The 22,071-nt window shown below is 47.8% G+C and overlaps 1 protein-coding gene across 1 annotated transcript in view; it reads left to right on the top strand.

Moving 5' to 3' along the window:
• Positions 1–7,275: 7,275 nt before the first annotated feature.
• FAM204A (family with sequence similarity 204 member A) overlaps positions 7,276–22,071 on the top strand; it is a 33,010-nt gene continuing 18,214 nt past the window's right edge. The window contains exons 1-5 of the mRNA XM_075612025.1: positions 7,276–7,518; positions 11,789–11,870; positions 18,316–18,361; positions 18,553–18,652; positions 20,503–20,592. Of these exons, the coding sequence (XP_075468140.1) occupies positions 7,357–7,518; positions 11,789–11,870; positions 18,316–18,361; positions 18,553–18,652; positions 20,503–20,592 (480 nt within the window). The 5' untranslated portion in view covers positions 7,276–7,356. The remainder of the gene's footprint in view (positions 7,519–11,788; positions 11,871–18,315; positions 18,362–18,552; positions 18,653–20,502; positions 20,593–22,071) is intronic.

Raw genomic sequence — 22,071 nt, 5'->3', positions numbered from 1 at the left:
TAATTAATTTATGTCTTTTGTTTATGATTCTTTTGCTCACATTTTATCATGTAAATTTTTGTTGAAATTTTTTTATTCACATGAACCCCTCATGATTGGGGGGTGGGGAACATGCTCCATATTTCAGCTCTCTCCGCTGAGGATGATTAGCTGGTTGGAGCTTGGACATCATTCTCTCCACTACATGTGGGTGTAACATGTGATGTGATGGTATGACACTAACAATTTCTATAGCCACACATAGTTAAGATCCCATCACAAGATTGTGGTGCTGTTTCATAGCAGCAGCAGGCACGTAGAGCTGGGATGGGGGCGGATACAGTTTCCCCTGTCATCATCCTTCCCTGTGTGGCACTCCCCTATGGGCGTTTCCTTGCAGTGGTGGAGAGATTGTGTGGGGCTGGTTACTCCCCCGTTCAGAGCCGCGATGCGCATGCGCGAGACTAGTGAGTTCTGATTGGTTATGACACAAACGTGACGTCACAGATATCGCGAGACTTGGCGGCCATTGCTACATAAACGCTCTGTATATCGTGTAGAAGCACTTCTTGATAAAGTGCTATGCACGAAACGCGTAGAAGGGTTGCATCCCTTGATTTTATGACACTTCAATAAAGATTGGATATTTTTGGCCAGACCTGTTCCTCATTTGGATCGCGGTGCGCTGCATCACTCTCTACTTTGCTGGACTACATTCTCTACAGCAGCACGCGATGGAGGGGAGACTCTGGTGAAAGCAGTGGTACAGTGAGTACTCAGGGCCAACCCAATGAGGTGGAGGAGGCTGTCTTTGGACTACCTACCCCCACCTTCAGGGTATCTGGTGCCCCAACCTTTGAATACTCAAATGCATGTATTGATAATAATCAATATCCAGATTGTACTCCCCTCTTTCCTGTGTATAGGACACTACTGAGCACCTTAAATCACCCTAACCTTATATATCATTTTAACCCTTGCATCCCAGCTTACGGCGCCGTGCAGTCTAGTAAAATCCCCTTGGAAGCTTTTGAAGCTGACTTTGGGCTTCCAGGGTCCAGTGTGAAAAGTTTCACTTACTCTGGTTAATTCCTTTTGTCCGTTGGGCCAAGCATAAGCAATTAGCCACTTAGCCTTTGATGACCAGGCTTGTAAATTCTGGCATTCCTGCTCATTATCATAGCAGGGGGTTGCAGTTTCTCAGAACTCAACCAAAATTTCATATTTACTGCAAATCACCTCATAACTTGAGTTCAGTAATACATACAGTCAGGTGAGATATATTAATACAGTCCGTCCCACCTGACGCTCGCAGAGAGACCAAACATTACAGTGTAATATGAAAATTAATAGAGATATTAATATCTGGCAGCCACTAAGGGCCAGATATTAAGTGTTTGTAACGGTTGGTGGCGGGGAAGTCCCACGAATACAAATATGTAATTCTTATCCTTTTCAGCCAAGGACATCTCATAATATTCTTATATTTAATAAGGTTACTCCTTTTGATTCCCTTCTTGGGTAGCTCCACCCCTACCCCCATCAATAAAACCTTTTGAAGTAGGCTTGTAGCTTCTCGCATAACCAACTAGGTAATTACCTGTTGATCCTTCCTGGGTCTTGCATAGCAATTCCCCTGTGAAGCCAGGCTAAATTCTAGCAGGATGTCCTATTTAGCATCCAACTGGCCAATTCACACCTCCCTTTTGGATATGCACTTCCAGAGAGGAAGCTTGCATATCAAACGTGAATAGACTCATGAGTCAAACCATTTGGTCCTGGTACGCATTACAAAGGCAGGCAGAGGTAGTTAGCATTTGGCCTGTACATTGTAAGACTGCAAAAAGTCACTTTATCAAAAATATATGTTCCTCTTATGACAAAGTTATATTTTTAATATGTGTGTACTTGGGGGGTGACCCGGAGGCTGTACCCCAAGGCTCAGGATCCTGGCTTACTCCGTTACCAAATTACCAGTTTTCAGGTAACTGTTTATTCAGCACTGCATATAAGATTAACCCCTTAAGTCCCAGTGGGTGGGTTATGCAGACACTGACCCAGCAACAATACATTTTACACAGGGGAATAAGCATTTTCATGTTATAACAAGGGTTAAATCACATTTCTGGACCTCAGCCCAGTTAACCCCTTGTCTCCCTGGCGAGGTTAGAGGGGGGCCCTTGGGGAGTAACCCCAAACCCTCACTATCGTCACACCCCCTCCCTGTCTTTTGCCCCCCCTCCCTGTCTTTTGCCCCCCCCTCCCTGCCCTTTGCCCCCCCTCCCTGCCCTTTGCCCCCCTCCCTGCCCTTTGCCCCCCCCTCCCTGCCCTTTGCCCCCCTCCCTGTCCTTTGCCCCCCTCCCTGTCCTTTGCCCCCCATCCCTGTCCTTTCCCCCCCTCCCTGTCCTTTGCCCCCCCTCCCTGTTCTTTGCCCCCCTCCCTGCCATTTGCCCCCCCCCTCCCTGCCATTTGCCCCCCCTCCCTGCCATTTGCCCCCCCCCCCTGCCATTTGCCCCCCGCCCCTCCCTGCCATTTGCCCTCCACCCCTCCCTGCCATATGCCCCCCGCTCCTCCCTGCCATTTGCCCCCCGCTCCTCCCTGCCCATTGCCCCTCCCTGCCCTTTGCCCCCCGCCCCTCCCTTCCCTTTGCATCCCGCCCCTCCCTGCCCTTTGCCCCCTGCCCTCCCTGCCCTTTGCCCCCCGCCCCTCCCTGCCCTTTGCCATCCGCCCCTCCCTGCCCTTTGCCATCCGCCCCTCCCTGCCTTTTGCCATCCCTGCCCTTTGCCCTCCCCACCCTTCGCCCTCCCTGCCCCCCACCCCTCCCTGCCCTTTGCCCCCCGCCCCTCCCTGCCCTTTGCCATCCGCCCCTCCCTGCCCTTTGCCATCCACCCCTCCCTGCCCTTTGCCATCCCTGCCCTTTGCCCTCCCTGCCCTTTGTCCCCCGCCCCTCCCTGCCCTTTGCCCCCGCCCCTCCCTGCCCTTTGCCCCCCGCCCCTCCCTGCCCTTTGCCCCCCGCCCCTCCCTGCCCTTCGCCATCTGCCCCTCCCTGCCCTTTGCCATCCGCCCCTCCCTGCCCTTTGCCATCCCTGCCCTTTGCCCTCCCCGCCCTTCACCCTCCCTGCCTTTTGCCCTCCCTGCCCTTGGCCCTCCCTGCCCTTCACCCTCCGCAATGCCCCCCCCTTCCACGCCCCTTGCCCCCCCCTTCCACGCCCCTTGCCCCCCCCTTCCACGCCCCTTGCCCCCCCCTTCCATGCCCCTTGCCCCCCACCCTTCCACGCCCTCCCCCTTCCACGCCCCTTGCCCCCACCCTTCCACGCCCCTTGCTCCCCCACCCTTCCACGCCCCTTGCCCCCTCACCCTTCCACGCCCCTTGCCCCCCCTCACCCTTCCACGCCCCCCCTCACCCTTCCACGCCCCCCCTCACCCTTCCACGCCCCCCCTCACCCTTCCACGCCCCCCCTCACCCTTCCACGCCCCTTACCCCCCCGCCCTTCCACGCCCCTTGCCCCCTGCCCTTTCACGCCCCTTGCCCCCCCGCCCTTCCATGCCCCTTGCCCCCCGCCCTTCCACGCCCCTTGCCCCCCGCAATTCCATGCCCCTTGCCCCCCCGCCCCTTCCACGCACCCCGCTGCCCCCCGCCCTTCCACACCCCTTCCCCCGCCCTTCCACGCCCCCTCACCCTTCCACACCCCTCGCCCCCCCCACCCTTCCACGCCCCTCGCCCCCCCCACCCTTCCACGCCCCCCCCACCCTTCCACGCCCCCCCCACCCTTCCATGCCCCTCGCCCCCCCCACCCTTCCACGCCCCCCCACCCTTCCACGCCCCTTGCCCCCCCCACCCTTCCATGCCCCTCGCCCCCCCCACCCTTCCATGCCCCTCGCCCCCCCACCCTTCCACGCCCCTCGCCCCCCCACCCTTCCACGCCCCTCGCCCTTCCACGCCCCCCGCCCTTCCACGCCCCCCCGCCCCCCGCCCTTCCACGCCCCTTGCCCCCCCCTTCCACGCCCCTTGCCCCACCCGCCCTTCCATGCCCCTTGCCCCCTGCCCTTCCACACCCCTTGCCCCCCCTCACCCTTCCACGCCCCTTGCCCCCCCCGCCCTTCCACACCCCTCGCCCCCCCACCCTTCCACGCCCCTCCCCACCCTTCCACGCCCCTCCCCCTATCTTCCATGCCCCTTGCCCTTCCACGCCCCTCCGCCCTTCCACGCCCCCCACCCCTCCACGCCCACCGCCCTTCCACGCCTCCCCGCCCTTCCACGCCCCCCCGCCCTTCCACGCCCCTCGCCCCCACACCCTTCCACGCCCCTTGCCCCCCGCCCTTCCACGCCCCTTGCCCCCCGCCCTTCCACGCCCCTTGCCCCTCCACGCCCCTTGCCCCCCGCCCTTCCACGCCCCTTGCCCCTCCACGCCCCTTGCCCCCCGCCCTTCCATGCCCCACCCCGCCCTTCCACGCCCCTTGCCCCCCCCGCCCTTCCACACCCCTTGCCCCCCCGCCCTTCCACACCCCTTGCCCCCCCACCCTTCCACACCCCTTGCCCCCCCACCCTTCCACACCCCTTGCCCCCCCACCCTTCCACACCCCTTGCCCCCCGCCCTTCCACGCCTCTTGCCCCCCCGCCCTTCCACGCCCCTTGCCCCCCCACGCCTTTGCCCCCGCGTCCTTCCACGCCCCTTGCCCCCCCACGCCCCTTGCCCCCCCGCCCTTCCACGCCCCTTGCCCCCCAGCAAACCACGCCCCTTGCCACCCCGCCCTTCCACGCCCCTTGCCCCCCCGCCCTTCCACGCCCCTTGCCCCCCGCCCTTCCACGCCCCTTGCCCCCCCACCCTTCCACGCCCCTTTCCCCCCCCACACTTCCACGCCCCTTGCCCCCCGCCCCTGCAAGCCCGGGCAACGCCGGGTATATCAGCTAGTATATATATATATATATATATATATATATATATATATATACATACACACACACACACAAATATATATATATACAGTGGTTGACAAATCACCAAAAAATCTACTCGCCACACAAAAAATCTACTCGCCACCTAGTACTAAACGTGTGCTGCTTGGACCAATATTTACTCGCCCGGGGGTTAAATCCACTCGCCCGGGGCGAACAAATGTATATATTTTTATATATATATATATATATATATATATATATATATATATATATATATATATATATATATATATATATATATATATATATATATATATATATATATATATATATATATATATATATATATATATATATATATATATATATATATATATATACTGAGTTAAGTTATGGTGAGTAAAAAAAGTGACAAAAACTCTCCACAGGAAAGCAAATATGCAAATATAGCTGTATGCTCATCTGCATGTCTTAGGCAGGTCTGCAACCCCGCCTTTCCCCATTATCACCCAGCATACAGCACTTCCACTGCAGCAAGGGATTCTGGGAAATGACAAGCAAATGAGCACACAGTGTCACTTTTTGCCTCAATAACCATTTTTAACATGGTTCCCTATAGGCTTAAGCTTGCTGCATGGTCACAGCTTCGAGCACAGCCAGGGATAAGGTGCATACCCAGAAAACCACCCACAGACAGCTGTTTCGACCTTGATGGGTCTCATCAGTGTGGGGTTGATTTTACTGGGAATGCAAGAGAGGCTTATGGGATAGGCCAAACCATAATACTGAGTTAAGTTATGGTGAGTAAAAAAAGTGACAAAAACCCTCCACAGGAAAGCAAATATGCAAATATAGCTGTATGCTCATCTGCATGTCTTAGGCAGGTCTGCAACCCCGCCTTTCCCCATTATCACCCAGCATACAGCACTTCCACTGCAGCAAGGGATTCTGGGAAATGACATGCAAATGAGCACACAGTGTCACTTTTTGCCTCAATAACCATTTTTAACATGGTTCCCTATAGGCTTAAGCTTGCTGCATGGTCACAGCTTCGAGCACAGCCAGGGTTAAGGTGCATACCCAGAAAACCACCCACAGACAGCTGTTTCGACCTTGATGGGTCTCATCAGTGTGGGGTTGATTTTACTGGGAATGCAAGAGAGGCTTATGGGATAGGCCAAACCATAATACTGAGTTAAGTTATGGTGAGTAAAAAAAGTGACAAAAACCCTCCACAGGAAAGCAAATATGCAAATATAGCTGTATGCTCATCTGCATGTCTTAGGCAGGTCTGCAACCCCGCCTTTCCCCATTATCACCCAGCATACAGCACTTCCACTGCAGCAAGGGATTCTGGGAAATGACATGCAAATGAGCACACAGTGTCACTTTTTGCCTCAATAACCATTTTTAACATGGTTCCCTATAGGCTTAAGCTTGCTGCATGGTCACAGCTTCGAGCACAGCCAGGGTTAAGTCAACCCCACACTGATGAGACCCATCAAGGTCGAAACAGCTGTCTGTGGGTGGTTTTCTGGGTATGCACCTTAACCCTGGCTGTGCTCGAAGCTGTGACCATGCAGCAAGCTTAAGCCTATAGGGAACCATGTTAAAAATGGTTATTGAGGCAAAAAGTGACACTGTGTGCTCATTTGCATGTCATTTCCCAGAATCCCTTGCTGCAGTGGAAGTGCTGTATGCTGGGTGATAATGGGGAAAGGCGGGGTTGCAGACCTGCCTAAGACATGCAGATGAGCATACAGCTATATTTGTGTGTGTGTGTATATATATATATATATATATTATATATATATAATGGAAATAGCCGTGTTAGTCCAGTTGCGATAGTTATTTGGACTAACAATTTATGTCATAGGACAAGCTTTCGAGAGTTCTCTCTTCCTCAGGTCAAGCAATACTGATATACAAAGGTTTCTATGAATTCCTGTCTAAGTCACAGAAACCTTTGTATATCAGTATTGCCGACCTGAAAAAGAGAGGAAAACACTCGAAAGCTTGTCCCATGACATAAATTGTTAGTCCAAATAAAAAAGGTATCACCCAACACTGAAGAACTCATTTATTCTGCAGTATAAAATCCCCCTTCACCAATATGACTGATTGGAGCTTTCCTATTTTCTTTAATGTCTTTTATCAGAATTGACTCTCTTTCTTCGCCTGCTTTACTTCATGTGACCCCTTCCTCTTCTCTCTTCCTAGTCTCCTTCCCTCGTATCCATAGCAATCCTCCCCCCTCAGCACTAAGTGGCAAAGCTCTTGTTACGTCACTGACACGCAAAGTGTCGCCAGCGACCCTCATCCAGCGTTCCGCGCCTCGCTCTCAGATCGCTTCCTGGTTTTGGGGAAACCTTGATTGGTTGGTCCAAATTAGATCCTCCCCCCTTCTCTGTTTTCCTACGTCCAAACATGGCGGCTGCAGTCGCAGCATTATTACTAGCAGTCACTGGGTGAGGAGAATGTGGAGCGGCCTTCTACCCCCCGGGATGACGGAGAGCGACGTCTCCGAGGACGATGAGGCTGCCCAGGAGTTGGTGCTTCCTCCGGCCAGAGCGGATAGCACAGAGAAGGATGCGGGCTCGCCTTCCTGCCCGACGGGGGTGCCGAGGAGCTCCTGGGATGTGGGTACCGCCGCCTCGGGGAACAGCAAGGCTTCACTACCCCAGGCATATGAGGGCACTGCCCCAGGCATGAGGGCACTGCCCCTGTCCTCAGTCCCTCTGCCGTAGCAGCAGATAGTGATGGAGAATTTGTATCTTGTAAGGTGCTGAGGGGAGCGTTGTTCCCATTGCCATGGTATAGACTTCAGGGTGAGGGATATTAGTTGGTGACTTGCTACAAGATGCTGGCACCTGGCAGTGAGATAAAAGCCAAGTTCGGGCATTTACAGATGTAGCAGACGTTATTGCACCGGTTATAACACAATCATGCGTTGAAGTGCAATGTGCAATACAAACCAATGGTGATACGGCAACTTGTATGATTTGTGCACCTTTTCGTGCGGTAATGTCTGCTACATCTGTTATCTAACATTCCTTTATGTTGTGATGGAAACTTCCGGACTTAATGTTATTGGTTATCTAACTTTGTCTGAAAATCATAATGAAATGTCAATGTTTTTTGCACAAAATTCCTACTTTATCATATGGGCTGGTACGCTGCCTATCTATACGTATGAATCTCAAAATAAGGCCCTTCATTAACAAGATGATGTGATATTGTAACCATACTCTGGAAATTACTTGGATATGCAACATATTGCAAATAAAAACACTGAACCTGTTACCATTTCTTATTGATATCTGATTTTGTTTAATGCACCGATTCTCTGGTAAAGTTACCTGTAGCTAACTTTATGGAGCCCAGACAGGGTGAGCAAGCACATGATTAATCACATTTGGAGTGTTCTACTGGGGACAAGTAAATGATAGAAAAAAAACTTAAGGATATGAAAGTCAATAAGACCTGACAAATACTGGGTCAGACCAAACGGTCAATCAAGCCCAGTACAGTGTCCTGATTTTCAAGGCAAGTACAGTACATAAAGCTTCTCTGAGTGCATCATGCACTCCCATGCTCCAGATCTGTCATGCTGCTAGTATCATCTGGACTTCCTCTCCATGAATATATATAGCCCTCTTTTAAAGTTACTAATGCAATTTGCTGTCACAGCCCCCAGTGGTTGTGAGCAGACTTTTGTGGCAGATGATTTCGGTGCGTGTCCCATGGTTCCTGTGTTGTGTGAATTTATGAATAACCGTTTTCCTTCTACAAATACTCTGCCATTGCTTTTTGACTGATATAAAGATTAACAAAAAAGGTAATCTAGTTATAGGATTTTACAAAACTGGAATACTTTACAGTACAATTGTCTAGCTGCTTCTAATTAAGATACATATCAATAAACAGACATATGTTGTCTACAGGTGGGCAATACTAGTCTCCCACATCTGGTACTACAGTAATCCTAAAATGCATTTATCCATGTAACTGAATAGTAATTAGCTTTGGGAGATCCTCCTATTAGTTTAAACTGTGGAGAGCATACATTAGTTTGGTAGCTTATCCTCCCTCCTGAAGGTATTTGTGTGATGGTCAGGTTTCTGATATCACTGATCTCCAGAAGGTAAGCACACATTGCTGCAGTGTCACCCCTTGTCGTCTTGGCCTTCAACTATTTTAGATGAGCAGCTTTTAAGAAACCTTATTGCTTTAAGAAATCTGGTGAATACAGAGGTTAGATTTCTTACATTAAACTTTTCTAAAGGTAGTCCCAATATGCTTGTAAATTACAGCAGCTGCATGTTACAGAAGAGTTAGACTGCAACATGCCAATCTGATTGATTTATTCCCTCAAGTTGTGAAATATGGTACTGTACTTACCAAGCCTGTTCCTAACTACTCCCTATACAGTGAACTTCATCTGTTATTTAATTGTCCTGACCTAACATCAATCCCCTCTTCTCCCTTTGCAGACAGATGCAGAGGGAGTCTTGGTTTACTAATTGACACATTTTTGTTCCCTTCCACTCCGTGCCCAAGCTCTGTCTACTCTGCAGGTTAACAGGCTCTGTTACTGAATTTTATTAATTTCACTGGCTATTAAAATGACCCCAAGTATAAGTAATACAAATGTTTTCTTTATATTGCATGTTTTCAAGCTCAGACTTGCCCTTCATATTTTTGTATCTTGTCGCCAATCTATTTTAAACAGCAGTCCTTATTGATCACCATTGATTTATTTTTAACTTTGATCCTTTTCCAAGCTGTTTTCATTTAAAAAATCTGATGCTCCTTTCAGGATATAAACATTTGAAATGTGTCCAGGATGCTAAAATGGAGCTCTCCCCAGAGCCCAGCAAAGGTTACCATGGTAAACTAGAAGCTAGAAAATACATAATTAACAACACTAAAAAGCATTAAAAAAGTACAATAGGACATACAATTGGTATTTACTAGCAATATGAGTTAAACTCAGACTTCTTGGATTGCTGCTTTTAATAATTGCAGTTATGATCACCAGTTATATATAATATGTTCATCCATATTTAATAAAATGCCAATATCCGTTTTGCAAGTATTGATCTGCCATCCACTTAGCTTCATGCAAAAGGATCTACCTTTGTACCAAGCTTAACCCTACTGCAAACCTCTGACCAAAATTATTCTTGTGCACTCGGGGAGATAATGTCCCTAATAATAAATGTATTATGATCACAGGGAGGGGAATTCCATTGAAGTTTATGGGGTAATTAGTCTAATAAAGATGTACGCTAACCTAAAATAAATCACTGTGAAGAGGCACTGATATGCTTCACATGTTTGTACGTGGAAGGCATCTTTGTATCATATTTGAAACCTGAGCTTCCCAGGGTCAGATCTTGACAGGGTTGACTCAATTTGACAAAATTAGAGTGGCTTGAAGAGATTAATGGCAAGTTCCCTGCAGATGTTCAAGAGAATAAAGCAGTGTGTGTGAGTTCCACACCAACTCTGCTCTCCCAGGGTCTGAGCCTCACATTTCAAATGAGTAAACTTCTAATAGTGAATGTTGCTGTGCGGGGAACAAGAGGTTGGTCTTAGTCTGTAAATTAGCTCACTCTATTGCATGCAATTTTTTTTAATTAGTTTCTGCTTGCAGATAGTGATAGCTTTGAGTGGGACAATATGAGCATTCCTATAGATCAGTTGAAATAACCCAAGTTATTCAGTGGGCCACAGATGCTGTTCCTTGTGTGTATTAGTAAAATTAAAAAAGCAGAACTTGCCCTATAACTCGGGGGTGGGCAACTCCTGTCCTCAAGGACCACCAACAGGTCAGGTTTTCAGGATATCCCTGCTTCAGCACAGCTGGCTCAGTCAAAGACCATCACCTGTGCTGCAGCAGGGATATCCTGAAAACCTGACCTGTTGGTGGCGCTTGAGGGCTGGAGTTGCCCACTCCTGCTATGACTGTTGCACCGGTCCAGATCCCTCACCACTAGGAACAAAAAAATCAACCTGACTGTATTTTTTAAACCAGACCAGCACTCAATTATAACAACTCCATTTTTAGCATATTAACTTACCGACTCTATTAAAGAAAAATGGTCTTAATCCTTATTGTATTACAAAAATAAAAAAGGCATTAGTATTTCCAAACAATTCACATGAGGACACAAAAAAAAAGCAAGCTACATTAGCGTTTCAGGCATCATTGCCCTTTCCTCGGGCTTACATTTATTAGTACCACAAGCTAAAATTAATATATTTGACTATACCAACCGTTATGGAACCTCAATACAAAGAAACAAATTCAAGGTCAGAATTTTACTCGGAGTTGAATAACACCAGGTGATATTATGTACCTGTGCTCACCATGTGTTGGAGTTCTGCCTGTTAATGTTTGGGTATTAAATAAGAGGAGCAATATTATTGTTAAATTTGTTTAACTTATAATGCAATGAGCGCAGCAAACAAAATCAGACAATAGGGGAAGAAATGCCTGCCCTCGGAAAGCTTACAATCTTCATTGCTACATCATTCTCTCCGCTGTAACTTATAAAACCCTAAAACATGCCTCTAACGAAAGCAAGTACTGTAATGCATGTCTTTTATATTCCATGTATTTGCTACTGTACTCTTCAGTTATGTGGTGTAGCCTATGTTTTAAAATGTATTTAAAAACAATTTTGGTCAATTATTACATGGTAAAACACATAGGCAAATGTCTCATTGCTTTAACTAAAACAAAATCCATTATACAGGAAGTTAAGGAGGATTGCAGCTTAAAATAAAGCGAAAAATGTGTGGAGCAAAGCAAATACCGTAATAGGGCACTAGGGTTTTTATTGTATGCATCATTAAGCCTCTGCTACCTAATACCTCTTTGTATATATTTTTTGATAACAGAAATTTTTGGATCTTCAAAAGAAGCACCGCGAATTGAAGACACAAGCAAACCAAAGGGGGAAGAGAAAACGACGCAGGAAAGGTGCATTTTTATTCCACAATCTACAGTATTGGTCCAAGAGTGACATGTTTTCTATTACTGTAGCAAAGTTGTGTGAAATGAATCGCTTTGTTACCAGTGCTATGCGCCTTTCACTCCGTTATTTATACATTTGGATATTATTATTTTATTTGAATGGCGCCAACATGTTCTGCAGTGCAATGTGGGAGGGAGGACAATAACATTGTATGAAAAAAGAGTATATACATGTTAAGTGAGACAATAGGAAGGAGGTCCCTGCCCCAATGAGCTTACAATCTAGAAGGAGGGAAGGGAAGACCAGGAATAGTGTGTGTGTGAGTTTCTTAGCACGAGTTGGCTATCAACATCAGGGCTCTGATTATGCGGTTCTAGGATGCACGTAAAGAAAGTCAGGACAGTGTTGAATAAGTCTCATTGAAAAAATGTCTTTAAGGAACTTTTAAATATATGTATGATTGGAGGAGTCTGATTGTGCATAGTCGGGAGAGTCTGATTGTGCATAGTCGGGAGAGTCTGATTGTGCATAGTCGGGAGAGCCTGATTGTGCATAGTCGGGAGAGCCTGATTGTGCATAGTCGGGAGAGCCTGATTGTGCATAGTCGGGAGAGTCTGATTGTGCATAGTCGGGAGAGTCTGATTGTGCATAGTCGGGAGAGCCTGATTGTGCATAGTCGGGAGAGCCTGATTGTGCATAGTCGGGAGAGCCTGATTGTGCATAGTCGGGAGAGTCTGATTGTGCATAGTCGGGAGAGTCTGATTGTGCATAGTCGGGAGAGTCTGATTGTGCATAGTCGGGAGAGTCTGATTGTGCATAGTCGGGAGAGTCTGATTGTGCATAGTCGGGAGAGCCTGATTGTGCATAGTCGGGAGAGTCTGATTGTGCATAGTCGGGAGAGCCTGATTGTGCATAGTCGGGAGAGTCTGATTGTGCATAGTCGGGAGAGTCTGATTGTGCATAGTCGGGAGAGCCTGATTGTGCATAGTCGGGAGAGTCTGATTGTGCATAGTCGGGAGAGTCTGATTGTGCATAGTCGGGAGAGCCTGATTGTGCATAGTCGGGAGAGTCTGATTGTGCATAGTCGAGAGAGTCTGATTGTGCATAGTCGGGAGAGCCTGATTGTGCATAGTCGGGAGAGTCTGATTCTGCGTGGCAGGGACGGAGCCTGAATGTGCGTGGCAGGGACGGAGCCTGATTGTGCGTGGCAGGGACGGAGCCTGATTGTGCGTGGCAGGGACGGAGCCTGATTGTGCGTGGCAGGGACGGAGCCTGACTGTGCGTGGCAGGGACGGAGCCTGATTGTGCGTGGCAGGGACGGAGCCTGATTGTGCGTGGCAGGGACGGAGCCTGATTGTGCGTGGCAGGGACGGAGCCTGATTGTGCGTGGCAGGGACGGAGCCTGACTGTGCGTGGCAGGGACGGAGCCTGATTGTGCGTGGCAGGGACGGAGCCTGAATGTGCGTGGCAGGGACGGAGCCTGATTGTGCGTGGCAGGGACGGAGCCTGATTGTGCGTGGCAGGGACGGAGCCTGACTGTGCGTGGCAGGGACGGAGCCTGACTGTGCGTGGTAGAGAATTTCACAGTTGTGGTACAGCACAGGAAAAGTCTTGTAGGTGGGAGTGGGAGGAAGTAATAAAGGAGGAGGAGAGACTTAGATTAAGAGCAGAATGTAGACTGTGTGGGAGAGTACTTGTAAATTAGGTCACAGATGTACTGTAGAGAGGAGCAGTGGTATGTATATTATTCTTATTATTATTATTGTTTATTTGTAAAGCACCAACATATTTCGCAGCCAGGATGAATGACATAAACAGAATGACATACAATTAAGGACAAACAAGCGCAAACAGATACAGAAGGTAACGAGAGCCCTGCTCTTGGGAGCTTACAATCTAGAGGGAATGAGGGGCACAGTTGAAACAAAAGTTAAAGTGGCTGCTCATTGTGGGAGGGAGTATGCCTCAGGGTGGAGTATGGTCCAGCAGCACTGCTGGTCCATTAAGGTTTGGGGGTGTGGATGTTAGGGCGTCCTAGATAGCGTGGAGTTTGGTTCAGCCGTACAGCTGGTATCAATAGGGTTGTAGGGGAGGGGGGGATGTTCGGGGTATGCCAGATAGGCTTCCTTAAGAAGATGAGTTTTCAGGCAGTTTTTAAATGTCTGAAAGCTGGGGGGAGAGTGGTGGTGCATGGTAGGGAGTTCCATAGAGAGGGTGTAGCACAAGAGAAGTCTTGTAGGTAGGTGTGAGAGGTAGTAATAAGGCAGACGGATGTCATGGGCAGAACGGAGCGGGCACTTAGGGTAATATTCGAGGATGAAGGCTGAGATGTAAGGGGGGGGGCAGAATCGCTGAGAGCTCTGTGTCAGAACTAGTGTTTTAAATTTGATTCTAGAGGATATGGGAAGCCAGTGTTGGGATTTGCATAGTGGAGCAGCAGAAGTGCAGCTATGAGTGATATAGATTAGTCTGGCAGTCACATTTTGCATGGATTGGAGTTGGGACAGGCGCACAAGGGGAATTCCAACTAGGCGAAGGTTGCAGTAGTCGAGGCAGCACAGGACAAGTGAGTTAGGATTGTAGTTGCGTCATGAGTGAGAAAAGGGTGTATCCTAGCAATATTACGGGAGGTGGTGAGGACTTGAATGTGAGGAATAAAGGAGAGGGCGGATCCAAAGATGACCCCTAGACAGCATGTTTGTTGTGTTGATGTGATTGTGGTATTTTTGACAGGGAGAGTTTGGGTGTAGGTGTGGCAGTGGAAGCGGGAAAGATTATTAGTTCTGTTTTGGACATGTTAGGCTTCATGTAAAGGTGAGACATCAAGGAGGAGATTGTATAGCCTTGTAGAGGAGCACAAGTGTCTTCAATGTGACTGTAGGATATGGGTAGCCAGTGTATTGACGGGCATAATGGTTCAGCAGAGGGGGAGCGGTAAATGAACCTGGCAGCAGCATTTAGAATAGACTAGAGAGGAGACATAAAGCAGAGATAGAGAGCAGGTTGCAGTAGTCCAGTCGGGATATAATGAGGGCGTGAGTAATCATTTTGGTGCATTGTTCCATGAGGAAGGGCTATTTTGTAGCAATATTGTGGAGCTGGAAACGACATGATTTGGAAAGATACTGAATGAGCAGGATGAAGGAGAAGAATGACACCTAGGCATATAGTTTGAGGTATAAGGGTTATAGTGGAGTCGTCTGTTGCAAGTGAGAAATCCGGTATAGCGTTAGGAGGGAAAATGATACATTCCGTTTTTGACATGTTACGTTTAAGATAGTGGTTGGACATCCATGAGGACATAGCAGAAAGACAGTTAGTGACGTGGGACTGGACAGAAGGGGAGAGGTCAGAAGAGATGTAAGGGACTCCTCTTGTATTGTATTGTATGTCTTTATTTATATAGCGCCATTAGTGTACATAGCGCTTCACAGTAGTAATACATGTGGTAATAAAATAAATAACAGATAATATAAATAACAGATCATGGGAATAAGTGCTTTAGACATTAAGGAAGAGGAGTCCCTGCCCCGAGGAGCTTACAGTCTAATTGGTAGGTAGGGAGAACGTACAGAGACAGTAGGAGGGAGTTCTGGTAAGTGCGTCTGCAGGGGGCCAAGCATTATGTATCGTGTTTAGAATATCCACAGTGCTATTCATATGCTTCTTTAAGCAAGTGTGTCTTAAGGTGGGTCTTAAAGGTGGATAGAGAGGGTGCTAGTCGGGTATTGAGGGGAAGGGCATTCCAGAGGTGTGGGGCAGTCAGTGAAAAAGGTTTAAGGCGGGAGAGGGCTTTAGATACAAAGGGGGTAGAAAGAAGACATCCTTGAGAAGAACGCAAGAGTCTGGATGGTGCATACCGAGAAATTAGGGATGAGATGTAAGGAGGGGCAGAAATGTTACTCTTCCGAAATGTTACTTTTATCTCTGAAGCACTTATTCCCATGACCTGTTATGTGTATTATTTGTTATTTATATGATTGTCACATGTATTACTAATGTGAAGCGCTATGTACACTAATGGCGGTATATAAATAAAGACATACATACATACAAGAGGAGAGGTAACTTTGGGTATCAGCAGCATAGAGGTGGTAGTGAAAACCGAATGACTTGGTTTGTAGAGGTGTAAATGGAGAACAGTAGAGGTCTTAGAAACAGAGCTCTTGGGTGCACCAACTGTGAGTGGAAGGGAGGAGAAAGATATGCCAGCAACCAAAACACAAAGTGCGGTCAGATAGGTTAGGTATAAACCAGGAGAGAGCAGTGTCACGGAGGCCAATAGAATAGAGGGGGTGATCAACGGTATAAAAAGCAGCAGAAAAGTCCTTAGGAATAAGTAAGGATAGCTGCCCTTGGGGTTTAGTTTTGAGTAGATCATTGAGGACTTTTGTTAGGGCTACGTCTCAGTGGCGTGATTAGGATGGATTCCAGACTGCACGGTGTCAAGGAGAGAGTTAGAAGAGGACAAGTTCAGCATGCGGTTATAAATAAGTCGTTCAAAAAGTTTGGATGCAACTGACAGAAGGGAGATAGGACTTTGGTTAGAAGGCGTGGCAGGATCGAGAGAAGGTTTCTTCAGGATGGGTGACAGAAGCATACTTGAATGATGAAGGAAATGAGCCTGTGTTCTGGGAGAGGTTGATGAGACAATATAGGAATATTTGTGGTGGAGAGTGAGCGGAGGAGATGTGAGAGGATAGAATTGAGAGTGCAGGTTGTAGAGGGGGATTAGGAGAAAAGACTGGACACTTCCTCCTCAGTAGTAACTGGTTGGAAGGAGCTGAGGATTGCTTTGGGAGCATGGTGGGAACTTTTTTTGTGTCTAGATGGTGTCGCACAAAGTATGTTGTGTCGAATAGCATCGACTTATCTTGTATTGTATTATGTCTTTATATAGTGCCATTAATGTACATAGCGCTTCACAGTAGTAATACACATGGTAATCAAATAAATAACAGATAACATAAATAACAGATCATTGGAATAAGTGCTTCAGACATAAAAGTAACATTAAGGGAGAGGAGTCCCTGCCCCGAGGAGCTTACAATCTAATTGGTAGGTAGGGAGAACGTACAGAGACAGTAGGAGGGAGTTCTGGTAAGTGCGTCTGCAGGGGGCCAAGCTTTATGTATCATGTGTCCAGTATTATCCACAGTGCTATTCATATGCTTGTTTAAGCAAGTGTGTCTTAAGGTGTGTCTTAAGGTGGATAGAGAAGGTGCTAGTCGGGTACTGAGGGGAAGGGCATTCCAGAGGTGTGGGGCAGTCAGTGAGAAAGGTTTAAGGCGGGAGAGGGCTTTAGATACAAAGGGGGTAGAAAGAAGACATCCTTGAGAAGATCTTTAAAGTGGTTGGCGAATGACAAATGTTTGTGAGGACCTGTGATCATGCCATCAGTAACTGATGTCCAAGGAAACATTAGGTATATAAATCTTTACAAACATAATTATATATTATCAATGGTTGTATAGTACCACTTTAACCAGAAGGGAATATACACAATGTACTTGCCTCGTGGGTTTTTATTCTTTGGCTATAGTTGCTTAATCATAGGTAAATCTGTTTTGTGATTTTATGTTTGTTCCATTAATCACGCGGAAAAACATCTTGAGTCACATTCATGTAGAGTCTAGTTTTTACAATAAAATTTAAATATGTTTAAGATTTATTCAAGTTTTTCTCAGTTATCATCTGATACAAAAGGGGAGGTATGCCAGTGCAGCATATCTGATTAGACAAATTCAATATAATAAAATTTTATTAGTGTGTTTTCATATGTTTATATACCTGCATGTGTGTTTATATCCAAACACAAGGAGGGGAAAAGGGGAAGTGGAGGGGGAAGGAATACCCTCGCTACTGCTTGCTGGATGTGGCTATGTGGAGGTGCTACTATCAGGGGTAATGTCAAATAGAAAAAACAGAGAGAGGTAGAACCCCAAGGAGAGCACTCTACCAATGTGTAGCCAAAATGTATCAGAACCTAGTAAGGTGGGTGAGTAATGAATTAATTAAAACCTTTGGATCTACCCTACACCACTAGTGTTATCGTGCGGCCATATCCCAGACTCTGGGTTTACAGTACAGAGTTTATTGTGGTCTGCTTTGCTCATTTTTAATATTAATTCACTGTACACTGGCTATCATTAGTATATTACTTGACCTATAGTGTTCCCCATATTATTTTATATTTAGAGTTAAGACTCAATTAAAGTTTCTGGTTTTAATTAATTCATTACTCACCCACCTTACTAGGTTCTGATACATTTTGGCTACACATTGGTAGAGTGCTCTCCTTGGGGTTCTACCTCTCTCTGTTTTTTCCATGTGTTTTTATATACCTGCATGTGTGTTTATATACCTGCATGTGTGTTTAAATACCGGTATGTGTGTTTATATACCTGTATGTGTAAGCATATGTTTTTATTTATTTATTTTACTTTAAAGGGAAATCCAAGCACAAGCTGGCAGAAGATGCAGAAAAGAATACAAGGTATTACTGATTAAGGGGGTCATTGCACTTTAATAGTGCTGATCAAAGTACGAAAACATCTATTGACTTCAGTGGGACTTTCTGTGTGACCGTGCCCCAATCGGCACTGTCACAGTTGAATGGATAACTCCATCAGTTTAACGTGTATTACATGTATGTTTCACGTGCGTGTGCATGCTCTCTATTTTCAGCCCCTCTCCTGAGAAGGTCGCGGCCCTGGATACTCTCCAGCAGTACTTTGGGATAAACGATAGACTTGAGCCTCCCGTGTGCAACAAGATCCTTAAAAAGGTGACTACTCGCTTTGCATTTCTCGTGGTGGACGGCATGGAAGGCAGATACAGTATGTGTGAGCCGCTGAATAGGAGAAAGTAATTAACGCAGATCAGCTCAGGAGACCCCCTGCTTCCCACCTATGTAAAAACAAAACGGCAGGGGAAGCTGCTGCTGCTGCTGCTGCTGCTGCTGTAGGTTTCCTTAAAGTGTACTCTAACAGCTTCAGAGCATTACTACTTGTCACACAGTGGTATTTACTATGTAATTGGCAATGGGATAGGTTAATGTGGCCTCATGATGTGTCCATGCAATGAGATCATTACCATGCTGTCTGCTGTATGCAGCTAAAAGGGAGTATGCATAGGAGCATGTCAAACACTCTACACTGGCAGGGGTGCGCAAAGTTTTTAACTGGCGCCCCTCCTGCCTACTTGGCTCGCGCCCTCCCTCCCTCCTCGGCTCCGGTGTCAAATGACGTAGCGGGGTTATGTGATGTCACGTTGCCATGGCAACGCGACGTCGCATGACCCGGCACCGTTATTTGATGCCGGTTACCATGGCGACGCGTCGCTGAAGATAAGGTAGGAGAAGGCCTCGCGCGGTCTCCCCGGCATGTAATTTAAATGCCTTGGGGGAGAGTGCGGGACCTCTGTAGCTGCCGCCCCCCCCCCCCATGAAAATCTCCTGGCCCCCCCGTTTTGCGCACACCTGCTCTACAGCAGGGGTGGGCAACTCCAGTACTCAAGGCCACCAACAATATCAGGTTTTCAGGATATCCCTGCTTCAGCACAGGTGCACGGATTGAGCCACCTGTGCTGAAGCTGTGACTGATTGAGCCATCTGTGCTGAAGCAGGGATATCCTGAAAACTTGGCCTGTTGGTGGCCCTTGAGGACTGGAGTTGCCCACCCCTGCTCTGCAGGTTGCTAGAACGTTTCATATAACGAATATCTACCTAGTGCAGAAAAGAATGGCTATTTATTATTTGTATATGTTGCGCTGAAGGCTGCATATTAAATACCACTGTTGCCACACTCCACTCCTCTCCTGTACTGTATTAATCCTGCTTTAAAATTCAAAGTCTCTATTTGATTTCCCTGTTACTATTTTCAGTAGTGTTGGACCGGGTCCTACATTTTTTTAAAACCGGGTAACGGGTACCCGGAGGATTTGGCACCTTGTACCCGGCCGGGTACCCTGCTACCCGTTTTTTCACTTACCTGGGGTGGAGGAACCCGCGGCGACATCTGAACAGGTAAGCAGAGGTGCGGGGACAGTGGGGCAGCATCAGCGGTCAGTGTGGAGTCCGCGCGGGAGCTGCAGGACTCCATACAGCCAGCTGTCCAATAGGAAAGCTTCTTGTCCTGCTCCGGTCACATGGTCCCAGCTCACAGTGCAGTATGGAGTCCTGCAGCTCCCGCGCGGGCTTCACACTGACCGCTGATGCTGCCCCACCGCCCCTGCACCTCTGCGTACCTGTTCAGATGTCGCCGCGGGCTTCCAGCAGGTAAGTAAGAGATATTTTTCAACTACCCTGAAATTACACGGATACCCGGCGCCGGGTCCACTTTCCAGCTGCCGGCTCCGGGTAATTTCCGGGGTAGCTGAAAAGCTGCCAGGTACAGGGTAGTACCCGGTACATCACTAATTTTCAGGGTTTATATTATATTTGGAGTTTGTTAAAACACAGTTGCTTTTTTGTTGGGGAGAATGTAGTAGCCGTATGCAAGGAGATGTATCTGTTGTGTTTTGTGGATACATTTTAAGCCCAATTTTATATTAAACTTTGAGGAACTAACCTGCTCCCTTCATCAGGCTGACAGCGAGGATTGCTGTGAATGTTAATGGGTTTTGTGTTCCTTCTAGTCAATGCTTGAAGACAGTCTAGACCAAGCTGTGAAAAGAGGAGACATTGAAGCAGCAGAAGAGCTTAGTGACAAGTTAGCAACTCGTGAGGTAAGTGACATTTAGGATTTAGTTTTTGTGTCACTATACACCAAGTCCTCAAGACCTACCCTGGAGAGCCATCAAACTGGTAGCTAATTCGGCTATTAGCTTATCTCCCAGGTATCTCAAGTGTGCACAAGGAACATTGGCCTGCCAACCAGGAAGTAGTCTGCTTTTAAAGGAACTCTGGGGGAGGGGGCTACAGATGTGTGTAGCACAGTATTGCTACCCAGCAGCTGGTTTAGCTTAGGCCAGGTCCCCGCTGGCTACTGCAGCGCCCACTGCAGGGACAAGAGCCACCCCTCAATGAGGCCGAGCCCGCTGCGAGGGGGGGCCGCCGCGCTGCGTGGTGTTTTTCCAGCCTGCAAGAAAATTGTGAGGGGAACTAGCAATGGAGCGCTAGGCCACGCCCCCCCAGCGGTACAGCTAATGAGGGCGAACCTGCCGGGTGACATCACGGCCGCTCCCTCTTCCACCTGCCTCACAGACGCGCGTGCAGCGCAGGCACTGGAGCCATAGCCTTACACTATTAAAGCTGCTGCCCACTGCTCTTCGACTGCACCACTGATTGATAGGGCATCCAGGTGGCTTGTCCAACAATACTGGACACATTGGTGAAAGGTGCGACGCGCGCGAGAATTGTTGGTGAGGAAGAATGTTATTTCTAATGACCTGACTGTTACGTAATTTTTTCTAAATTTCACTCCAAGTATTCACAAATTTGCACCAATTTATATTCTGTTTCACAGGACAGCCAGAGAAAACACACACACACACACACACACACACACACACACACACACACACACACGTACACACACGTACACACACGTACACACACGTACACACACGTACACACACACACGTACACACACACGTACACACACGTACACACACGTACACACACGTACACACAAAGCAGTACACACACACACGTACACACACACACACACACACACGTACACACACACACACACACACACACGTACACGTACACACACAAAACAGTACACACACTCACTCACACCAGGACAAAACAGAACAAATACTGTCAGGACACAGCCTCACCTCTCTGCTCCATGCTTTTCCTCTGATCTTTGGCCCCACCCCCAGGCTCCTGCTACCTCCATCCTTATTGGCTGCTGCTGTGTAATGCAGCCAATCAGGATGGAAGAAGCTGCCCAGCCCCCTAGCAGCAGCTCTACTCTCTCCCTTCTCAGGGGAAATCCCACGATTGGTTACTAAGTCCAGAGGGGTAATACTGGTATACGCATACATGTCCGGTATTATCTCTCATTTTTTACCGGACAGAGTAACCAAATATCGGGCTGTTCGGTTCAATACCGGACACCTGGCAATCCTACTGATTGAGCCACCTGTGCTGAAGCAAAGATATCCTGAAAACCTGACCTGTTGGTAGCCCTCGAGGACTGGAGTTGGCTACCCCTGCTATAAATCAACCCAATGCTTTTTGGAGGGGCTGGAGTT

Source organism: Ascaphus truei, chromosome 8, assembly GCF_040206685.1.
Source record: "Ascaphus truei isolate aAscTru1 chromosome 8, aAscTru1.hap1, whole genome shotgun sequence".
Classification (NCBI taxonomy): domain Eukaryota; kingdom Metazoa; phylum Chordata; class Amphibia; order Anura; family Ascaphidae; genus Ascaphus; species Ascaphus truei.
This window is presented reverse-complemented; position numbering and strand designations above follow the sequence as displayed.